The following is a 16,149-nucleotide window of genomic DNA, read 5'->3' as shown; positions in this document are numbered from 1 at the left end:
CAGGCAGCGTGCCCTTACTTTAAAAAAAAAAAAAATACTCATCCAGCCTCAGAATTGTGCTCGTTTCCACTGCAACTAGGTGTCTGAACCCCCTCTGACAGCAAAAACCAGACCGGTCATAATGAGAAGGATATAGCACCAAAACTAGCATTCTATACCCCTGGCTTTTGGGACCCCTGGAGAAGCAGCTAAGCAAAATGATCAAAGCCAGCAATCCCCAGGTCTTCCCTCCTACGCCAGCGAATTATAGGGGACCACAGATGGTGGACTAACAAATGCACTGGTACCACACCAATGTATTTTGCAGTCCTCATAAAGAGTTGTGTACTTCAATAAAATATGCAATGATCACTTGTCTAAGGGTTAGATTTACAAAACCGTCTAAAATGGAAAAGCGGAGGTGTTGTCCATAGCAACCCGATTCTAGCTAGTATTTATCTAGAACAGTGGATCCCAAACTTTTTCAGTTCGAGACACCCCTAGGGTCTCAATCATTTTTTCAAGTCACTGCATATGTGCTCTTTGTTAGTAAATACCCCCTGATGCGGCAAAAATGGTGGCCGCATGTACAGTTTTATCAGGAAGTCTAAACATAGTCAGTCAGCGAGAGTAGTCATCTCAAACACATTTTACCATATCTATCATTTTTCAGTAGATCGTCTGTTTAAGCAAGAAAATAATAATAATAATATATGTAAAAGAAATTCAATTTATTTCATCACTTGAGCTTTCTGGAAATTCACAAATTAAAATCATACAAAAATAATATGTGCGTGAAATGGAAGTTTATAGATGTTTCTGAAACATACAAGAGGGGGGACAGGAAGAACCTACATGCAGGAGCAATGATCACATGTCAGCTGGAGCCATGGAAGGTCAACTTCATGTTATAGGCAGCGTTATACATCCACAAAACCAAGTGTACAATAAAACAATACTGCAGCGTCAGGTAAAGAAGAATACTTTATCTGTAGTAGAGGTCTGGTAGTGGCGGTACTTGGCTATCTTGCCAGGCTTTATAAAATAAACATAGTGTTTCTTAATCGGTTTAGGTCACACAAAAGGCTATATACTTTACCAAGTGTAGCATAAGCCTTGGGAATTGTGCTTTCAAAGACTGGCCACACTGGCAAAAGGTTATCACCAAAAATAGGGTATTTCTACCCAAAACAAATCCACAGTGTATTCACAGCAGCCTCCAAGCTATGTCACTGTCATTAATTCACCACAAAGTGTAGTACTGTGCTAGCTTCTACGGAAATAGTGATTAATAAACATGAAGCGGTGTATCTGGATGTGTACCTTTCAATCCCGGTTTTGTTTCAAGCAGATGAAATGTCCCTCCCATGTAGAATGGCTCAAAAACAGATTCACATAAAGATTACTGCCAACGTTCCAATACAGTTCACAGCATTTGAAATATATTTAGTGTTTGGTTCAATAGAATGCTGGTAATTACAACACATATGGTACAAACAGACAGGCACAGGCTGCATTCAGGGGGAAAAACAAAGAGATAAAGACAAAGGGCAGGGAACAGACAGAAGCTCTGGACAAAGGACAGGGGATGTAGGTGGGTGGGTGAGGGGCTGGGGGAAAATACAAGACAACACATAGGCCAGCCTGTCATAAACACATATATAAAAACAGGTTCAGTAGTATCCACGTAGATTCAGTCCTATTCACAAGTCTCAATGTTACAGTGGTTAGAACCGTCACAGTTCACACAATGACATGCCCTTGTTCTCTAGATGCTGTTCCAAATCCTAAGTATCCTCGCGACTCTGTTGTTGGGATGAGAACCAGTTATTAAAAAATTGGGATACTAAACTGTTCCAATAATTCCAGATTTTGACCTGTAGCAATCTCACAATGCATTGCAAATGACTTTCAATATTCTAGGAAATGGGTTTATATCTGCACCCCAAGACTCTCAGAAAGCCAAGCTCTTCAGCAGACCGGGGTCTCTTTAACCACAGATTGACTAGAAGCTATAGTAACATGAATGTGGTATTGTTCTATAACCCTCTACACAGTCTTGCAAAAATAAAGCCAATTACCCACAATGTTGTTCACTGTAAACATCTTGTGGCTGTGGTCAGGCTAGATTCTCCCAGAAACAGGAGCAGGCCTAGAATTTATTCCAGATGCCAAGAACGAAGGAGGTTACGAACCAGACTGCTGTGCATTACCAGCAAATGCCACGGGGTTTAGTTTCACCTAACAAAGTGGCACACATACAGCCAGACGTCCACAGTCTCCTTGCTCCTGATCCTGAGGATAGGCAAGCTCGGGCGTAGCTCCTTTGGAAAAGAGAATGAGGCAAACAGTGACGCAGAGAACACTGCAACAGTAATCCAGTGTTTAAACTGCTCAGGAGAGCAGCAAGAAACCTCAGAGTAGATCACTCTGCATGTGTTAGGTGTGGCCAAAAGCCGGGAGACCAAAGAGTTTGGAGTCGTCTGAAGAGGATGCTATGGCTCGTAGCCGCAATGTTACAAAGATCACAAAAGGCCCGTTTGTCACGAAAATGCCACTTCACACGTCAAAACATCCTTGTTCATTGCGATACCGTAAAATGCATTATGAAAAGTCCCATGTAAAGAGCTGGCTGGCAAGTCACAAGGTAAAATACAGGATCAGTACTACCAGGAGCAGTGCAAGGAGCACAACAATGGCACACCACTGCCGCCGATCTGCGGGAGGGAACACAACCTGGTTAATGAACACAAACGTCACACCAAGGGCTAGATTGACCATTCTGCGGGTTTGAAAAAGTGGGGATGTTGCCTATAGCAACCAATCAGATTCTAGATTTCATTTATTTAGTACTTTCTACAAAATGACAGCTAGAATCTGATTGGTTGCTATAGGCAACATCCCCACTTTTTCAAACCCGCAGCTTAGTAAATCTAGCCCCAAGAACACAGTTTTACTTTAGTAGTTGTAGCTGGAGAACCACAGAATGCCACAGCCAGACCTAGCTCCTAGCATTCTGTACCATGAGATAGTCATGTCACATAAATGTCTTATACGGAACAAGACATTGCTAAAAAACCAGCGCCAGCAAGAATACTAGCACACTTGGCAAAAAAAAAACTGAACGTGTCATTTTTGTCACCTGACTTGGTTTCAGATTCTGACAGCAAGAGTTATGGTGGAAACACTTTCAAGATGAAAAATGGATGAAACAGTAATGGACAATCTGGAGCAGGTGGGTTATAAATGTCACACAGGAACAGAGGCAGACCTTCAGATACACAACTTGTGTACCAGTTTTTATAAATGCACTTATACTCCCTCAACAGTGCATGTTTTCCAGATATCTTATCAGAAGCAAATGTGTCTTAATTGGCATACTGAGAGATCACGGCCCTAGACAAAACTTTCAAAAAGTCATTTATTAAAAAAAAGTACTCTGCATAACTGTAATTATTTTTTGTTATGGTTATTTCCACCAAAATAAAAATAAGTCCATTTAATATCCATCCCCCCTACGAGCTATACATTACCTACAGACTGCGCTGGCTGGAGCCCATACTCACCGCTGGTCATGTGAGACACCTTTGCCAGCTTCTTCAGAACATTATCCATACGCGACTGTGCGGTGTCTAATTCATGTGAGAAATCGTCCAACATCCTACACAGAATAAAGGACAAAACACATCAGCTTTAGGATTTGGTAATGGAGCTCACAAGTTTATTTTTAGCTGACTATACACACACAGGTTTGGAAAGCCTGAACTACAAAGACATGGACAGTATTTGTACGTGTTTTGTAGACTGAAATGGTGACATAAGGAAGAATTTAATTATTGTTTTACAGGAAATGGGATGGAATAGTCTCCCATTCGGTGGATGGGCACTCAGAACATTAAAATCATTCAAGGATGCATCATGGCTAGTCTGAAATATAATTATTATTGTTGTTGTTTTGTAAGCGACACAAAGCTCTACAGTGCCAGACAGTGGGAAAAAAAGCACATACATAAAACAGGTACAAAAAAATAAATACAGATATGGAAACGAAAAGGTAGGAAGGATCCTGCTCGTAAGAGCTTACAATCAAGAGGGGCCGAGTAGAGGCAAGAGGACTAACCGGCTCATCGTAAAGATTGGGCTCAGAGAGAGGATGGGTTTTCAGAAAGTGTTTCATATATCATCTAAAATATATTAATAAACTGGGTGCTCATATGTTAAAAATGACTAAAACATCAACTAAATATCTATGTGTGAGACCCCCTAAATGTTAGACGTGTGCAGAAAAGAGCTGTGGTAACCTGAACATAAAAGGAATAAGTACTAAACTATCAAAAATAAGTTTCCCAAAGTGCAAAAAACAAAAACAACATAGAAGGCTTGTGAAAAACAAATAGAAAGCAACAGAATAACCAGGAACATGCTATCCTCTATAAAGTACATGTAAATAAAAAGGCTTACAATTCTGTACAGAAATCAAGTCACAGCTCGTTCATTACGTCCCACTCCCACCATCCTCTAAGTGTCCAGGACAGTGGAGGAAGGTAACCCATAATTCCAGAGTCACAGCCTAACCCAACCGTCGTCCTGCTATGAAAAAGTTCATTTGAGGGAGGTTAGTATAAAGCAAACCTCCACTTTTAGGGGTATATTTACTAAACGGCGGGATTGAAAAAGTGGAGATGTTGCCTTCAGCAACCAATGAGATTCTAGTTATCATTTTGTAGAATGCAATAAATAATCTGAATCTGATTGGTTGCTATAGGCAACATCTCCACTTTTTCACACCCGCAGTTTAGTAAATATATCTCTTAGTTTTTAAAAATAAGCAAATCGTGGAGATTGAGGTCCCGTTACCCTGAAGTGTTGGTACGTCAGCTCTCAGGTCACCCACAGCTCTACATTTGAGCTCTACGGAAGCTGATTTTGAGCTTTACGGCTCTCTGCTTCAGGTAAGCTGGGGGGAGGGGGGGGGGGGGTAAAACTGCCCACATCACCACTGTCAATGACTAGAAGCATCTAATGTGATTTTGTTGGATGCATCTGCACGATCGCATCAGACAAGTATAATTATCTATGAATAGAGGTCCTGTATGAAAACCGCTATATGTAAGCTTGCCTGTCGGAGAATACTAATGCTCACATGTAGCAGGTTCCATTGGGAACTCTGTTCACAGGTCAGACTTGTCGGATGTGACTGGATACAAATTACACAAGAAATGTTGCTCCAGCCTTATGGAATCTTTCTATTCCCCCCAGTTTATATACAAAGCATCTCTATAAACAGCGTTCTGTACTATACAAGGCAAACGGTGTATATGAGATGCCTGATGTGACAAAGCAGCATGGCTGGGCTTCACTGATTGTTATAGAGGCACCTTTACTGACATATGGGGGTCTTAGAGTTGCCCTAACTACAGCAAGATAACTATGTATTTGCCATCACTGATCGTGGGTCCATCCCAGGCCTCCACCTACGTGGACACTCACACAGCTTGTTCATCCAGCTCGTTGCCGATACGTTGTGACATATTCTTTAGCACTCCGATGCTGCCAGACACCAGCTCCAACTCCTCATCTTGTTGATCCAGGATCAGCTAAAGCCAGAGGAACAGGGGGTGACAAATATAAGGGCTCAAACTGGAACCAGAGAGAAAACAAAACTATACAGATGTTGGACAATGTGCTGTAATGAAATATTAGAGTGCAGGACCACAGGATAGCGACCTTAAGATAGCGAATAGCAAACCAGTTTTTCACGGGTGAAATTGTGATTGCCGTGAGCCCTGTGTACACATGAAGGCTGGATTATTACACCGAACAGTAAAATGAACATTTATGGGAAAGTACAACAAACGAGAGGTTGGCATAAAGGGAAGAGAACATTGCAATAAGGGTTAAACACTAAGATTCCTTGCCCAGATCCCACTAGCATAACATAATCTGTAGACATAATGCAGACACTTCAATCACAAAGAGGATTCAGCTATTCAGTTATATGGCATTGGGATTCGGTTAAATAAAGTCCCTACATCCATGGCAGTATAGGCAGAGGTGAAGCTTGTTGTGTTATTTGCAGGAAAAGCAGTGCCTTTATGTTGTCTGACTAAGCCATTCACTCTGCCTAGATACCATTCATTAACACAGCAGAGAATGTGACTCATGTCCTCCCAGCTCAATGCAAAGGTAAGAGGGCAAAGATAACCCGGAGCTATGAGGAGCTATGAAGCAGAGAGCTGTGGCCACACACCCTCCGATAGCAGCACAGTCTCTGCATGTTGTTACTCCCCTTAACAAGGAAATGAAAGCCCTTTAACAATAACAATCAACAAGAAACTGCTAAGTAAGGCTGGGTACACACTACAGAAATTTTCTCCTGATGTGTTATCTATAATGCTTTTACCAACGACTGATAAAAAAAATAGATTAAAAAAAAAATATCCCGATCAGCAGCCGATTCATGTGTGCACACTATACATGGTTTACCCTCAGATCTGTGCTCTTCATCTGTCATAAACATTGGCTGCAAAGATCGTGACTCTAAACTCTATGGAGATCCTGATCGTCAGTGCATGCACACTGCAGACCTGGAACAACATCATTCCATTGCTGAACGAGATTTTCAGGCCAGTTTGAAAATCAAATGAAACGATACGATGAGCTCTGGAGCGACAATCGCTCATAGTTGCAGTGTACACACTAATGTAATAACGGGCAGAAGAGTTGTTTATCAGGTGATAGGTCTGATAATCAGCTGAAAACCCTGTAGTGTGTACCCAGCTTAAGAAGCATAACTGACTGTTTCTTTTTAACATGTAAATGTGTATGATGTGTAAGCAGGTGTAGGAAGTAAATAACTGCCTTAAGGTTTAGAAACTCATTGCCAATGGCTGATATTTTACAATGTGTGTGGTCATCATACAACCAGATTCGTTGTGCTCTTCAGTCTGAGCACACAGTGGATGGATCTGTCCCTTTAGACAAATTTGGATCCAGCGGCTTTGTCTGTAGCATACAATACTGGTAACAGGGGCTTAGGGTGGGATATATTTTCACAGAGATAAGTCATTGTATACCGGGCATAGAGCAGCCTGTTCTAGCATTCAGGGGTAGACACAACGCCCGCCGTGCCTTGGTCTTATATCTTACCTGTTGCTGTGAAACTTGCCCTTCCATAAACTGAGAATTTGCTGACTGGATGTCATTGTCCAGCCCCTTGTACTTGTCTGGCTCAGTATTCCAGCCCTGTTTTGTCCCTTCTCCTAAGAGTGCCTGAAAAAAAAAACAGATTATGAATGCACAGAAAATTTGTAGAACAAAGACTCCTCTATTAAAATGCTGCTTCATTCCTTCAGTATAAAGGCTACAACTGAAGAAATGTAGTACTCGTTCACGTGGGAGTTCCACAGCTTTTTGAAAGAAAAGGAATCTTTGAGGTATTCAACCAACAAGCCCTAGGGGTATATTTACTAAACTGCGGGTTTGAAAAAGGTGGAGATGTTGCCTATAGCAACCAATCAGATTCTAGCTGTCATTTTGTAGAGTGCACTAAATAAATGACAGCTAGAATCTGATTGGTTGCTATAGGCAACATCTCCACTTTTTCAAACCCGCAGTTTAGTAAATCTAGCCCCTAGTCTAAGATCACCAGGGGCCTGATTCATTAAGGATCTTAACTTGAGAAACTTCTTATTTCAGTCTCCTGGACAAAACCATGTTACGATGCAAGGGGTGCAAATTAGTATTCTGTTTTGCACATAAGTTAAATACTGACTGTTATTTCATGTAGCACACAAATATCAACTTTAAATTTCAGTGTACAAATAAGCTATCAAGTATTTGTGTGCTACATGAAAATACAGTCAGTATTTAACTTATGTGCAAAACAGAATACCAATTTGTACCCCTTGCATTCTAACATGGTTTTGTCCAGGAGACTGAAATAAGAAGTTTCTCAAGTTAAGATCCTTAATGAATCAGGCCCCAGAACACCAGATATATTACAAAGCAGGCAACACTCAACAGAATTTTACAGTGTGGCTGCTTCTCTTAAGCTGGCCGCAATCGCTGTATAACAATCGTGTGTAAACTGCAATTGGCCAAGACGAAATAATATCATCATGGTGCATGTTCTTTCAAACGACAAATCACAGGATTCTCTCAAACAACCAAAGTAATAACTCCCCAACAAAATTTTAAAACATATGATTGTTCAGCGCGTAGATTGTTCATTGGAACATGAACCAACAGGAAAATGTGAACGTGACAAAGGAAGTGTGACCTATAATCAAAAGGTATAGTAGCATGAAAATGCACCTGTGTGAAGTACACCCAAAAGACAGCAAATAGCTCTAGTAAACAGTGACATGAATGTAAATTTCCATGGATCTCACAATGATAAGCCTATGAAAGGACAATCTCAGCTTTACTGCACTTGATGAGCTTACTATATAGGAGTGCTTAGGATTGGTGGTAAATCCCACTTGCAGCAATGAAAAAACATGGAAGAAAAATAAAACTATGACATAGTAACGAGGTTACTCCCAGACAGCAAATATATGTGCAGAAATTTCAGCCAGATCTTGCAGTACTGGAGAAGTGATGTTAAGTAAGAGAACGGCTAGCATTCATCACCCTAAATGTGCCCATAAACCTACAGATCCGTGAGCCCAGCCTCAATGATCCGGCCACTGGATACGTGTGCTCAACGGAAAGATACACCAGCAGTACTGTCGTTGATTAAACACGCTTACACACAGACAGATGCAGTCATTGTCTGGCCGGATTTAACCTTTGTCCAGCTTGGCATCCTGCACAGATGTTGATCAGGATTAGATGACTTATTTAGTGCATATACACACTACAAAGTGCGGCCAATTACACCTACAAAGGCCAACATCACTGCAGCATATTCGCATACCTTAGGGAGATCACATACAATCCTTTGGAATTGTCATGATATTAGAACATTTCCATAAAATTATTCTCCTTCTTACACTACTTTATATAGCGCCATCATATTCCGTAGCACTGTACAATCAGAAAAATGTTTATTCATCCACATCAGTCTCTGCCCCATTTGAGCTTACAATCTAATTTACTATCCACAGGTGCGCACACACATACGCTAGACTACAAATATGTGTTTGGAACGTGGGAGGTAATTTGTGCTCCTGAAAGGAACCCAAAAATGTGTCCATTGCCTTCAAAAAAGAGGCGGCCACATTGTTGATATTTCTCTATATCTGAGTGATGTCACTGGCTCCAAGTGAATAGATGGGCTGCATTCGTCTGAGTATCGGATTGGCCCACAAAATGCTTGCCTCATCTGTGTGTAGCCAATGGTTTCTGCCTTCCGGCTTAACGGGCTAGTTTACTATAACAAACAGACTTCTAAAGACACAACAGAGAACGGTTTCCCCTTGGAGAGTGCCGGAGTGAGCAAATGTCAGTGCATTACTGCAAGAGACGGTGACTCGGAGACAATATGTAACCTGAGACCACGGCAAGTGAGGCACATACACTCTCTTTACGGTATGACGTCTTCCAAGTCACCAAGGAGACCAACGTGTCACAGAAACAAACAGCAGATAAAAAAAAGATCTTGCCTCTCACCTGACGGGTTTTTTTTTCAGCTAAGGCCTGAACAGACGGACTGGTCATCTGATCCTTCATTTCCTGTATGTCAATACACAGTATAAAAAGGTTTCACGTGTTAATTCACAGGGAAGTTTCGGTAATTGTAGTAGTAAGCGAACACAAGAATAATCTGCCCGTAATAATATCTCCACCAGGATCATTACATAAAACTATTCTTAAATAAATGTCACTAAACTTCTATGTCCTACACCGTTGTTTATTAACTACAAGTAATTGTCCTGACAATTTCATGGTGACATGACTAATGGCTCGCTGTGTATAATAGCTGTTTATTAACAACTAAATGGAGTCTCGCTCAAAAATAATTATACATTTTATAAAGGCAATAAAAGCAAAAGTCTTGTTTTTGTTTTATAACTATATGGTGCCCGTATGGTCCCTATGTTCCTCTTTACAGTGTAGGAAACCCCCGACAGCATCACAATATTTATTGTGATATGTCCAGGAGGGGAGCAGGGGCTCATGCAGGATTTTTAAGGGGGGGGTTTCCAAAAAAACATTTAGAGAGCTGCTGCGCATGCGGCCGCGCATGTCGGCGGCACTGCACTGAACAGCAGCTGCGGCGCTGTCAAAGAAGCGTCCGCGGCGGTGCTGTATTACAATACAGCACCGCCGCGGGCGCTTCTTTGACAGCACCGCGACTGCTGTATAGGACAGTGCCGCTATGTAGGGTGTTCGCGGAGGGGAGGGGGTTTCTGGAGAACCAGCAACCCCCCCTGCGTGCGCCCCTGGGGAGGAAGGGGGGTGCAGGCATAATGGATAGACAGCAGCAGGTCATAACTGTCAGCAGACGTCATCCCAGGACTGGATGCGCTTGTCATGTGATATTGTCGTTTCCTACCCCTTTAAGACTATTTATTGGCTTATTAAAGCCATCCCGTACATGACCTTCCTAGCATCCTGCTGCGCCTTTGTGCCATGCATTAATATAATCAGCCATTTATTTCCATGCCCAATGGACATTGCACATCCCTGCTGTGACCTCTGCACTGGGTTCACTCGGGTCATGTGCCAGTACACCAAAAATAAACAGTTCTTGGGATATTTAAATACATTGCTTGAAACTACAAAGGGAAGCTAGAAAAAGCAGTGCAGTCAGTCAAACAGCTTTAGATTGTAAGCTCCCATGAGCAGGGCTCTTTTCACACCTTTATACCAATTTGTTTTAGAAACATATAATGATCTAGGGTGGGATATGGTGAAAACCGGGACCAGAAGATGAGCACGATTGGATTTCATGCGCAGTCATGTTCCAAGGGCACGGTGAGGCCAGAAGCGATCAGGCCTAAGAGTGTGACCAAATTAAAGGATGATCCTGTCACTTGGATCAGCTTGTTAGGCCTATACTCCAGGGAGGAAATGGATATAAAACCATATGAAAGTCTGTTGTAGCTCATCTCAAATAGAAGTCACCAAATACATGCGAGACACAAATATAATTTCAATAGCATCCTTGTTGACTCTTAATTCAGACAATGCAGTCTCAACGCAGCTCGCTCCTGCGATTCTCACCTTGACACATTGACGTGTTTCGCTGATGAAAGCTTTTCTCTGCCTCATCTCTGCTGGATCCAGACTAAACTTGCGGGGATTGGATTCCACAATACGTGAGAGGAATGAAGGAAAGCAACAAGTGGCTCTCCTCCTGTTGTTCAACCTCATCCACCACTACACCTTACCAGCTGGACTTTCTACAAAGCTGAAGACACAAAGGGGTACATATATCAAACCTTCTTAAATGGAAAATTGGAGATGATGCCCATAGCAACCAATCAGATTCTAGCTATCACTTTCTAAGATGTACTAGATAAATGTTAACTAGAATCCGATTGGTTGCTAAGGGTGACGTTTGCAATTTTCCTTTTTAGGTTTGATAGTTACCCCAAAGTCTTCTTGCCTTAACACCTTAGTGACTGGAGCAGTTTTAGATTTCATTGACAGCACCATTTACTTTGGGTTTTTTTTTTTTGTTAAGCCTACCCAGTTAAACAATCAGTTTTATTGTTTCAGAACTAATGGGGTTCTCTATGTATTTTTTATTTTATGTACATAATATTATAACACATATGCAATTAGTGTAACCCCTGAAGTGTTATATTTATGTACATCCAGCAATTATAGCAATATCAAATTTGTGTACTTATACCAAGTCTTAATTGTGTTGTTTTCATTCTAAACCTGGGATATTCTGACGCAGGTCTTTGATAGGTGCTCTGAGATTTCCGTGGTAATCTTTGTAAGTGTTTTGAGACATTAAGAGCTTTGTACTCACAAGTGATTTTATATCCACCAATGGCACTTTGCTATGCACTGTATTTACTGCATGGTGTACACTGCTTATGCAGACTGCAAAATAATGAGCTACTCATAATTATGAGGAAGGCACTGTCAGTATTCAATGTACTTTTTCCAAACACCATACAGACCTGACCCTGACACCAGCGCTCTGTTTTTGGTCTGTCCGGTATTTGGAAAATGTACAGTGAGTACAGGCAATACATCTGTCAGTGATCAATAGACCACTGTTTTGAGGTCTGCATAAGCTTCATTAACCAAAGGCAGCCAAACCACCACAGGTGAATGTGTATCCTTAGAGGGTTAGAAAGGACCTGGAGGAAGGTTTAGTCTGAAAATAAAGATTTAAAAATGAAGGTCAAACTATAGACAACCTGGCAACTGTTAGATGTTTGTGATTGCAGAACATAAGAACATACAAGCTACAAGTTAGTGTAGGATATAGGTAGTGTGATTATTTTGCTATGAGAAGACCAGGAGCAAATAGGGGGAAGTATCTTTGAAAAAACATCTCTAGGTGTAAATGACTCCTTAAGTATAAAAGGATATTGATCGTCTCATCGAGGTCTTCCAGATCCCAGTCAATGCTCCTCAAGTTGTTGCGCAGCTCATTGGTGGTCCAATCCAGCTCCTCTCGAGTGGCAATGGAGGGGTCCTGCAGGAGGTCTGTCCATCGCTGAAATAAACCCTGCGCGGTGTTCACAGCTTTCTGGACCTCCCTAAAAACAAATAGACCTCTGCAAACTCAATCCCATGAACTAACCTCACACAGTCTAGTCTAACCCTTACAGAGAGGTGGTCAGATTCATACATTAAGGCCTAGGTTCCCAAACTGTGCGCCGCGGCACCCCTGTCACAGGGGTGCCGTGGCCAGGAAGAAGAACAAAAATAAAAATAAAAAAAGCAAAACAAAAAAAAAAAAATTACCAATCCGGCGGCGCCCGGGACCCAGCAACCTCCTCCCTCCTCGCTGAATGACATATTCAGTGAGAAGCGGCAGGAGAGAGGATGCTGGGTCCCGGGCGCCGCCGCATTGGTAAGTTTTTCTTTTTCTTCCTGTCCACGGCAGGCTACAGAGGGGGCAGAGGGAGGGGGCACAACGCGGATGCAGAAGGGGCAGAAAGGATAGAGGGGGCAGAGCGAGGGAGCACAAAGGATGCAGAGTGAGGGAGCACAGCATGGATGAGGAGGGGGCACAAAGGATGCAGAGGGGGCAGAGCGAGGGAGCACAAAGGATGCAGAGTGAGGGGGCACAGCGTGGATGCAGAGGGGGCACAAAGGATGCAGAGGGGGCACAGCGCGGATGCAGAGGGGGCAGAAAGGATGCAGAGGGAGGGGGCACAGCACGGATGCAGAGGGGGCACAAAGGATGCAGAGCGAGGGGGCACAAAGGATGCAGAGCGAGGGGGCACAGCGTAGATGCAAAGGGGGCACAAAGGATACAGAGGTGGCAGAGCGAGGGGGCACAGCGCGGATGCAGAGGGGGCGCGGATGCAGAGTATGTGGAGATGCAGAGGGGGCACAGAGTATGTGGAGATGCAGAGGGGGCACAGAGTATGTGGAGATGCAGAGGGGGCACAGTGTGAGTTAGCTGTAAATTATTCTTTGACAGAAATATAATTGAAAAAATATATATAAAAATATTCTTTTCCCTTGGATTTATGTGTATTATATTTGCATACAACTAAATAAGTATCTCTGTTCTGACCTAAATACTTATTACGTTTTTTGACTGCTTATAAAACGGGACTGCTCGATAATTATTTTGGAGGGGTGCCTTGAAAAAATTATGGAGACTCTAAGGGTGCCGTGAACTGCAAAAGTTTGGGAACGACTGCATTAAGGTTCCCTTACTATACATGTAAACAGATCATATGGCTGCTAAAAGTACTGTCTGGTAAGTTCTGAATAGCTGTCCACCCTTACAATATACTCCAAACTGCTATAAGAACAAAGTACCTGCATATTCTGTATATTATGGGTAGCTATGCATGTAAAGACATGGTTCTTTAAAAGACAGTAGTGTTACTGAACTCAGGATCAGAGGAGTGAAGTATATTAAGTGTTGTCCAAAAGAAATAGTACAATGTATAGAGAATGCTCCACATAAAAGTCTACATACAGAAAAACAAACTATCAGCGCTATATTAATAAGCAATAATATGTTATATGAACTTATCCTTACACCTGGTTTAATACACTTTCTCTGTAAAAATATAAACCTATTCACATTAGTGCACACCTCCCACTTTATTTTTACTGTTACTTTACATTTCTTAACTCTGCAAATGCAATTTAAAAAAAAACAAAAAAAAAACACATGCTCCCACTAGAGTAACTCATCTTACACATAGCAAACTACATGGACGCCCTACTCCACAAGCAGTGAACCCCCCTTCCCTGCAGGTACAGAAACTGACCACTTGCAGAGACCCTTCTTCAAACAGTGCAGTCCTGGACCCCAGATACCCCATTCTGGACGGTCCAGGCTGGACCCGATACCCCATCCTGGACCCCAGATTCCCTGTTTCCTCACACAAGCAGTACATGATCCTACTTTTTTTGCACACAGGGCCATTAACCACATGGACCCCCTCCCCCCTTTACCACAAACACAGCCCCTGATCACAGGACCCTCATTTTTACAAGCACATTAGAGAACCCCTCCTCCTCCTCAGCTTCTGACCACAGAGACCCCATTTTCTATACATACACCCCTTACCCACATTGCCCTCTCCTCTGTACAGGTACAGCCTCAGGATTAGCCATCACCCCTATCTGTAAGTACTGCCCTCGACTGCAGTGACCCTAATTTATGTTCTCCCTGTAAAGTCCCAGAGCCACCATCCAGTTACCCTCTAATATCTACTCCGCACTAGGGGTATAATTGGGGTAAACTTTCGTTACTGATGGGAGCAGCTCCTTGAAAACCTATCATATGTAGTTCGCAGGTACATAGGAATATAGTCTCATCCTATGGCACCAGCACACAAAGCTCTGTCCATCACATCACATCCCATCCATACATCCATCCATCCATATACATGCATACATCCTTCCATATACATATACATCCATATACATGCATCCATCCCATATACATGCATCCATCCCATATACATACATACATACATACATACATACATACACACATATATACATGGATGCATTCGGGCCTTGTCCCAGTGTCTCACCCCTTCACAACGAAGAACGGATCCTCCATCGACATCCTGACAATCTACTCGGTGCAGCCGTCCCTCCCCTCCTCGATGCTTTCTATTATTCTCTGAATGGGTCTCCCCCACTGGTTCTCACACACCCGCTGGTGACACAGTACGGGCCGCCCCGGAATGTCGTCATTTCCAGCCCCAACCTCCTTGTTCATCATGTGAGCAGCTGGGAGAGTTGTGGTTGTCACACAGCTAGCACACACTGAGCTGGGCTGAGGGACATTATTATATGATAATCCCAGTGGGATCCTGTCTGCATTGGAAAATCCGGAAACTGATTTCTAGTACAACATTCTACTCTGCTATATTGCTGGTTGACTTTGGGATCACTGCTCTTCATAGTTTCTTAATAATCTTTTTGCTTTTCCCATTGCAATTAACTGTTCTAAAAAATATTTTTTGCCCTTGCAGATTACTGGGAAACAAGCACAGAATAGAGCAGTATCATCACATTTAGCCAGATAAGTAGTTTTTGGAGCAATGAGGCACCTGGTATAAAAAGAATAGAAATGGTGCTGTGCAGTTTGGTAATTTTGACAAACAGGGATTGTAAATGAAGCTGTAAACATTCAGACCCTCTGCAGAAATGACATCCTCTGGCCTGAGTGCACCCTTTTATACAGGTGAGTGCATGGTGTCACAGGTCAACCAGTCTGCAGAGGAGCAGTGTTTTGGTCCTAATGGGAGGATCAGGGTGTTCTGTGCGGAATGTGGGATAGATATATTTAGGTACAACTTTTGTGTCTCATGAAAATATATTTAACGCCTCCCATTGACCTATACAAATGCTCTTCTGCATATGGCAACATCTTGCTGCACAAACAAATGCACTTCTAGGTGCAATTGGTGTGCAGGGTAAAATACTGTGGTGACGTCACAGGCCTCGGTTTATGCAGTGGTTCTGCACATCATAAATGAGGTCCACAGTGTCCCAGGTGGATATAACCCATGAACTGGCTCAGGGATGCACCGAACATACAGTCAT

General features: G+C 42.5%; 1 protein-coding gene across 1 annotated transcript; it reads right to left on the bottom strand.

The window, feature by feature from the left end:
- Positions 1–695: 695 nt before the first annotated feature.
- Positions 696–15,359, bottom strand: STX6 (syntaxin 6). Its single transcript, XM_075182274.1, has 8 exons — positions 15,129–15,359; positions 12,484–12,653; positions 11,152–11,246; positions 9,595–9,657; positions 7,129–7,251; positions 5,470–5,576; positions 3,546–3,640; positions 696–2,696 (listed from the first exon to the last, which is right to left on the bottom strand). The coding sequence occupies exons 1-8, from the start codon at positions 15,161–15,163 to the stop codon at positions 2,620–2,622; spliced, it is 765 nt and encodes a 254-aa protein (XP_075038375.1). The 5' UTR covers positions 15,164–15,359; the 3' UTR covers positions 696–2,619.
- Positions 15,360–16,149: the final 790 nt, after the last annotated feature.

This window comes from Mixophyes fleayi, chromosome 8 (assembly GCF_038048845.1).
Source record: "Mixophyes fleayi isolate aMixFle1 chromosome 8, aMixFle1.hap1, whole genome shotgun sequence".
NCBI lineage: Eukaryota > Metazoa > Chordata > Amphibia > Anura > Limnodynastidae > Mixophyes > Mixophyes fleayi.
This window is presented reverse-complemented; position numbering and strand designations above follow the sequence as displayed.

Excerpts from the sequence above, each read along its gene's own strand:
- STX6 (XM_075182274.1), bottom strand. The coding sequence starts at position 15,163 with ATGTCGATGGAGGATCCGTTCTTCGTTGTGAAGGG. Across the intron at positions 7,252-9,594 it reads CTGAAAAAAAAACCCGTCAG|GCACTCTTAGGAGAAGGGAC; the intron begins GTGAGAGGCAAG and ends TTTTTTTTTCAG. Across the intron at positions 5,577-7,128 it reads GGCAAGTTTCACAGCAACAG|CTGATCCTGGATCAACAAGA; the intron begins GTAAGATATAAG and ends CTCTGGCTTTAG.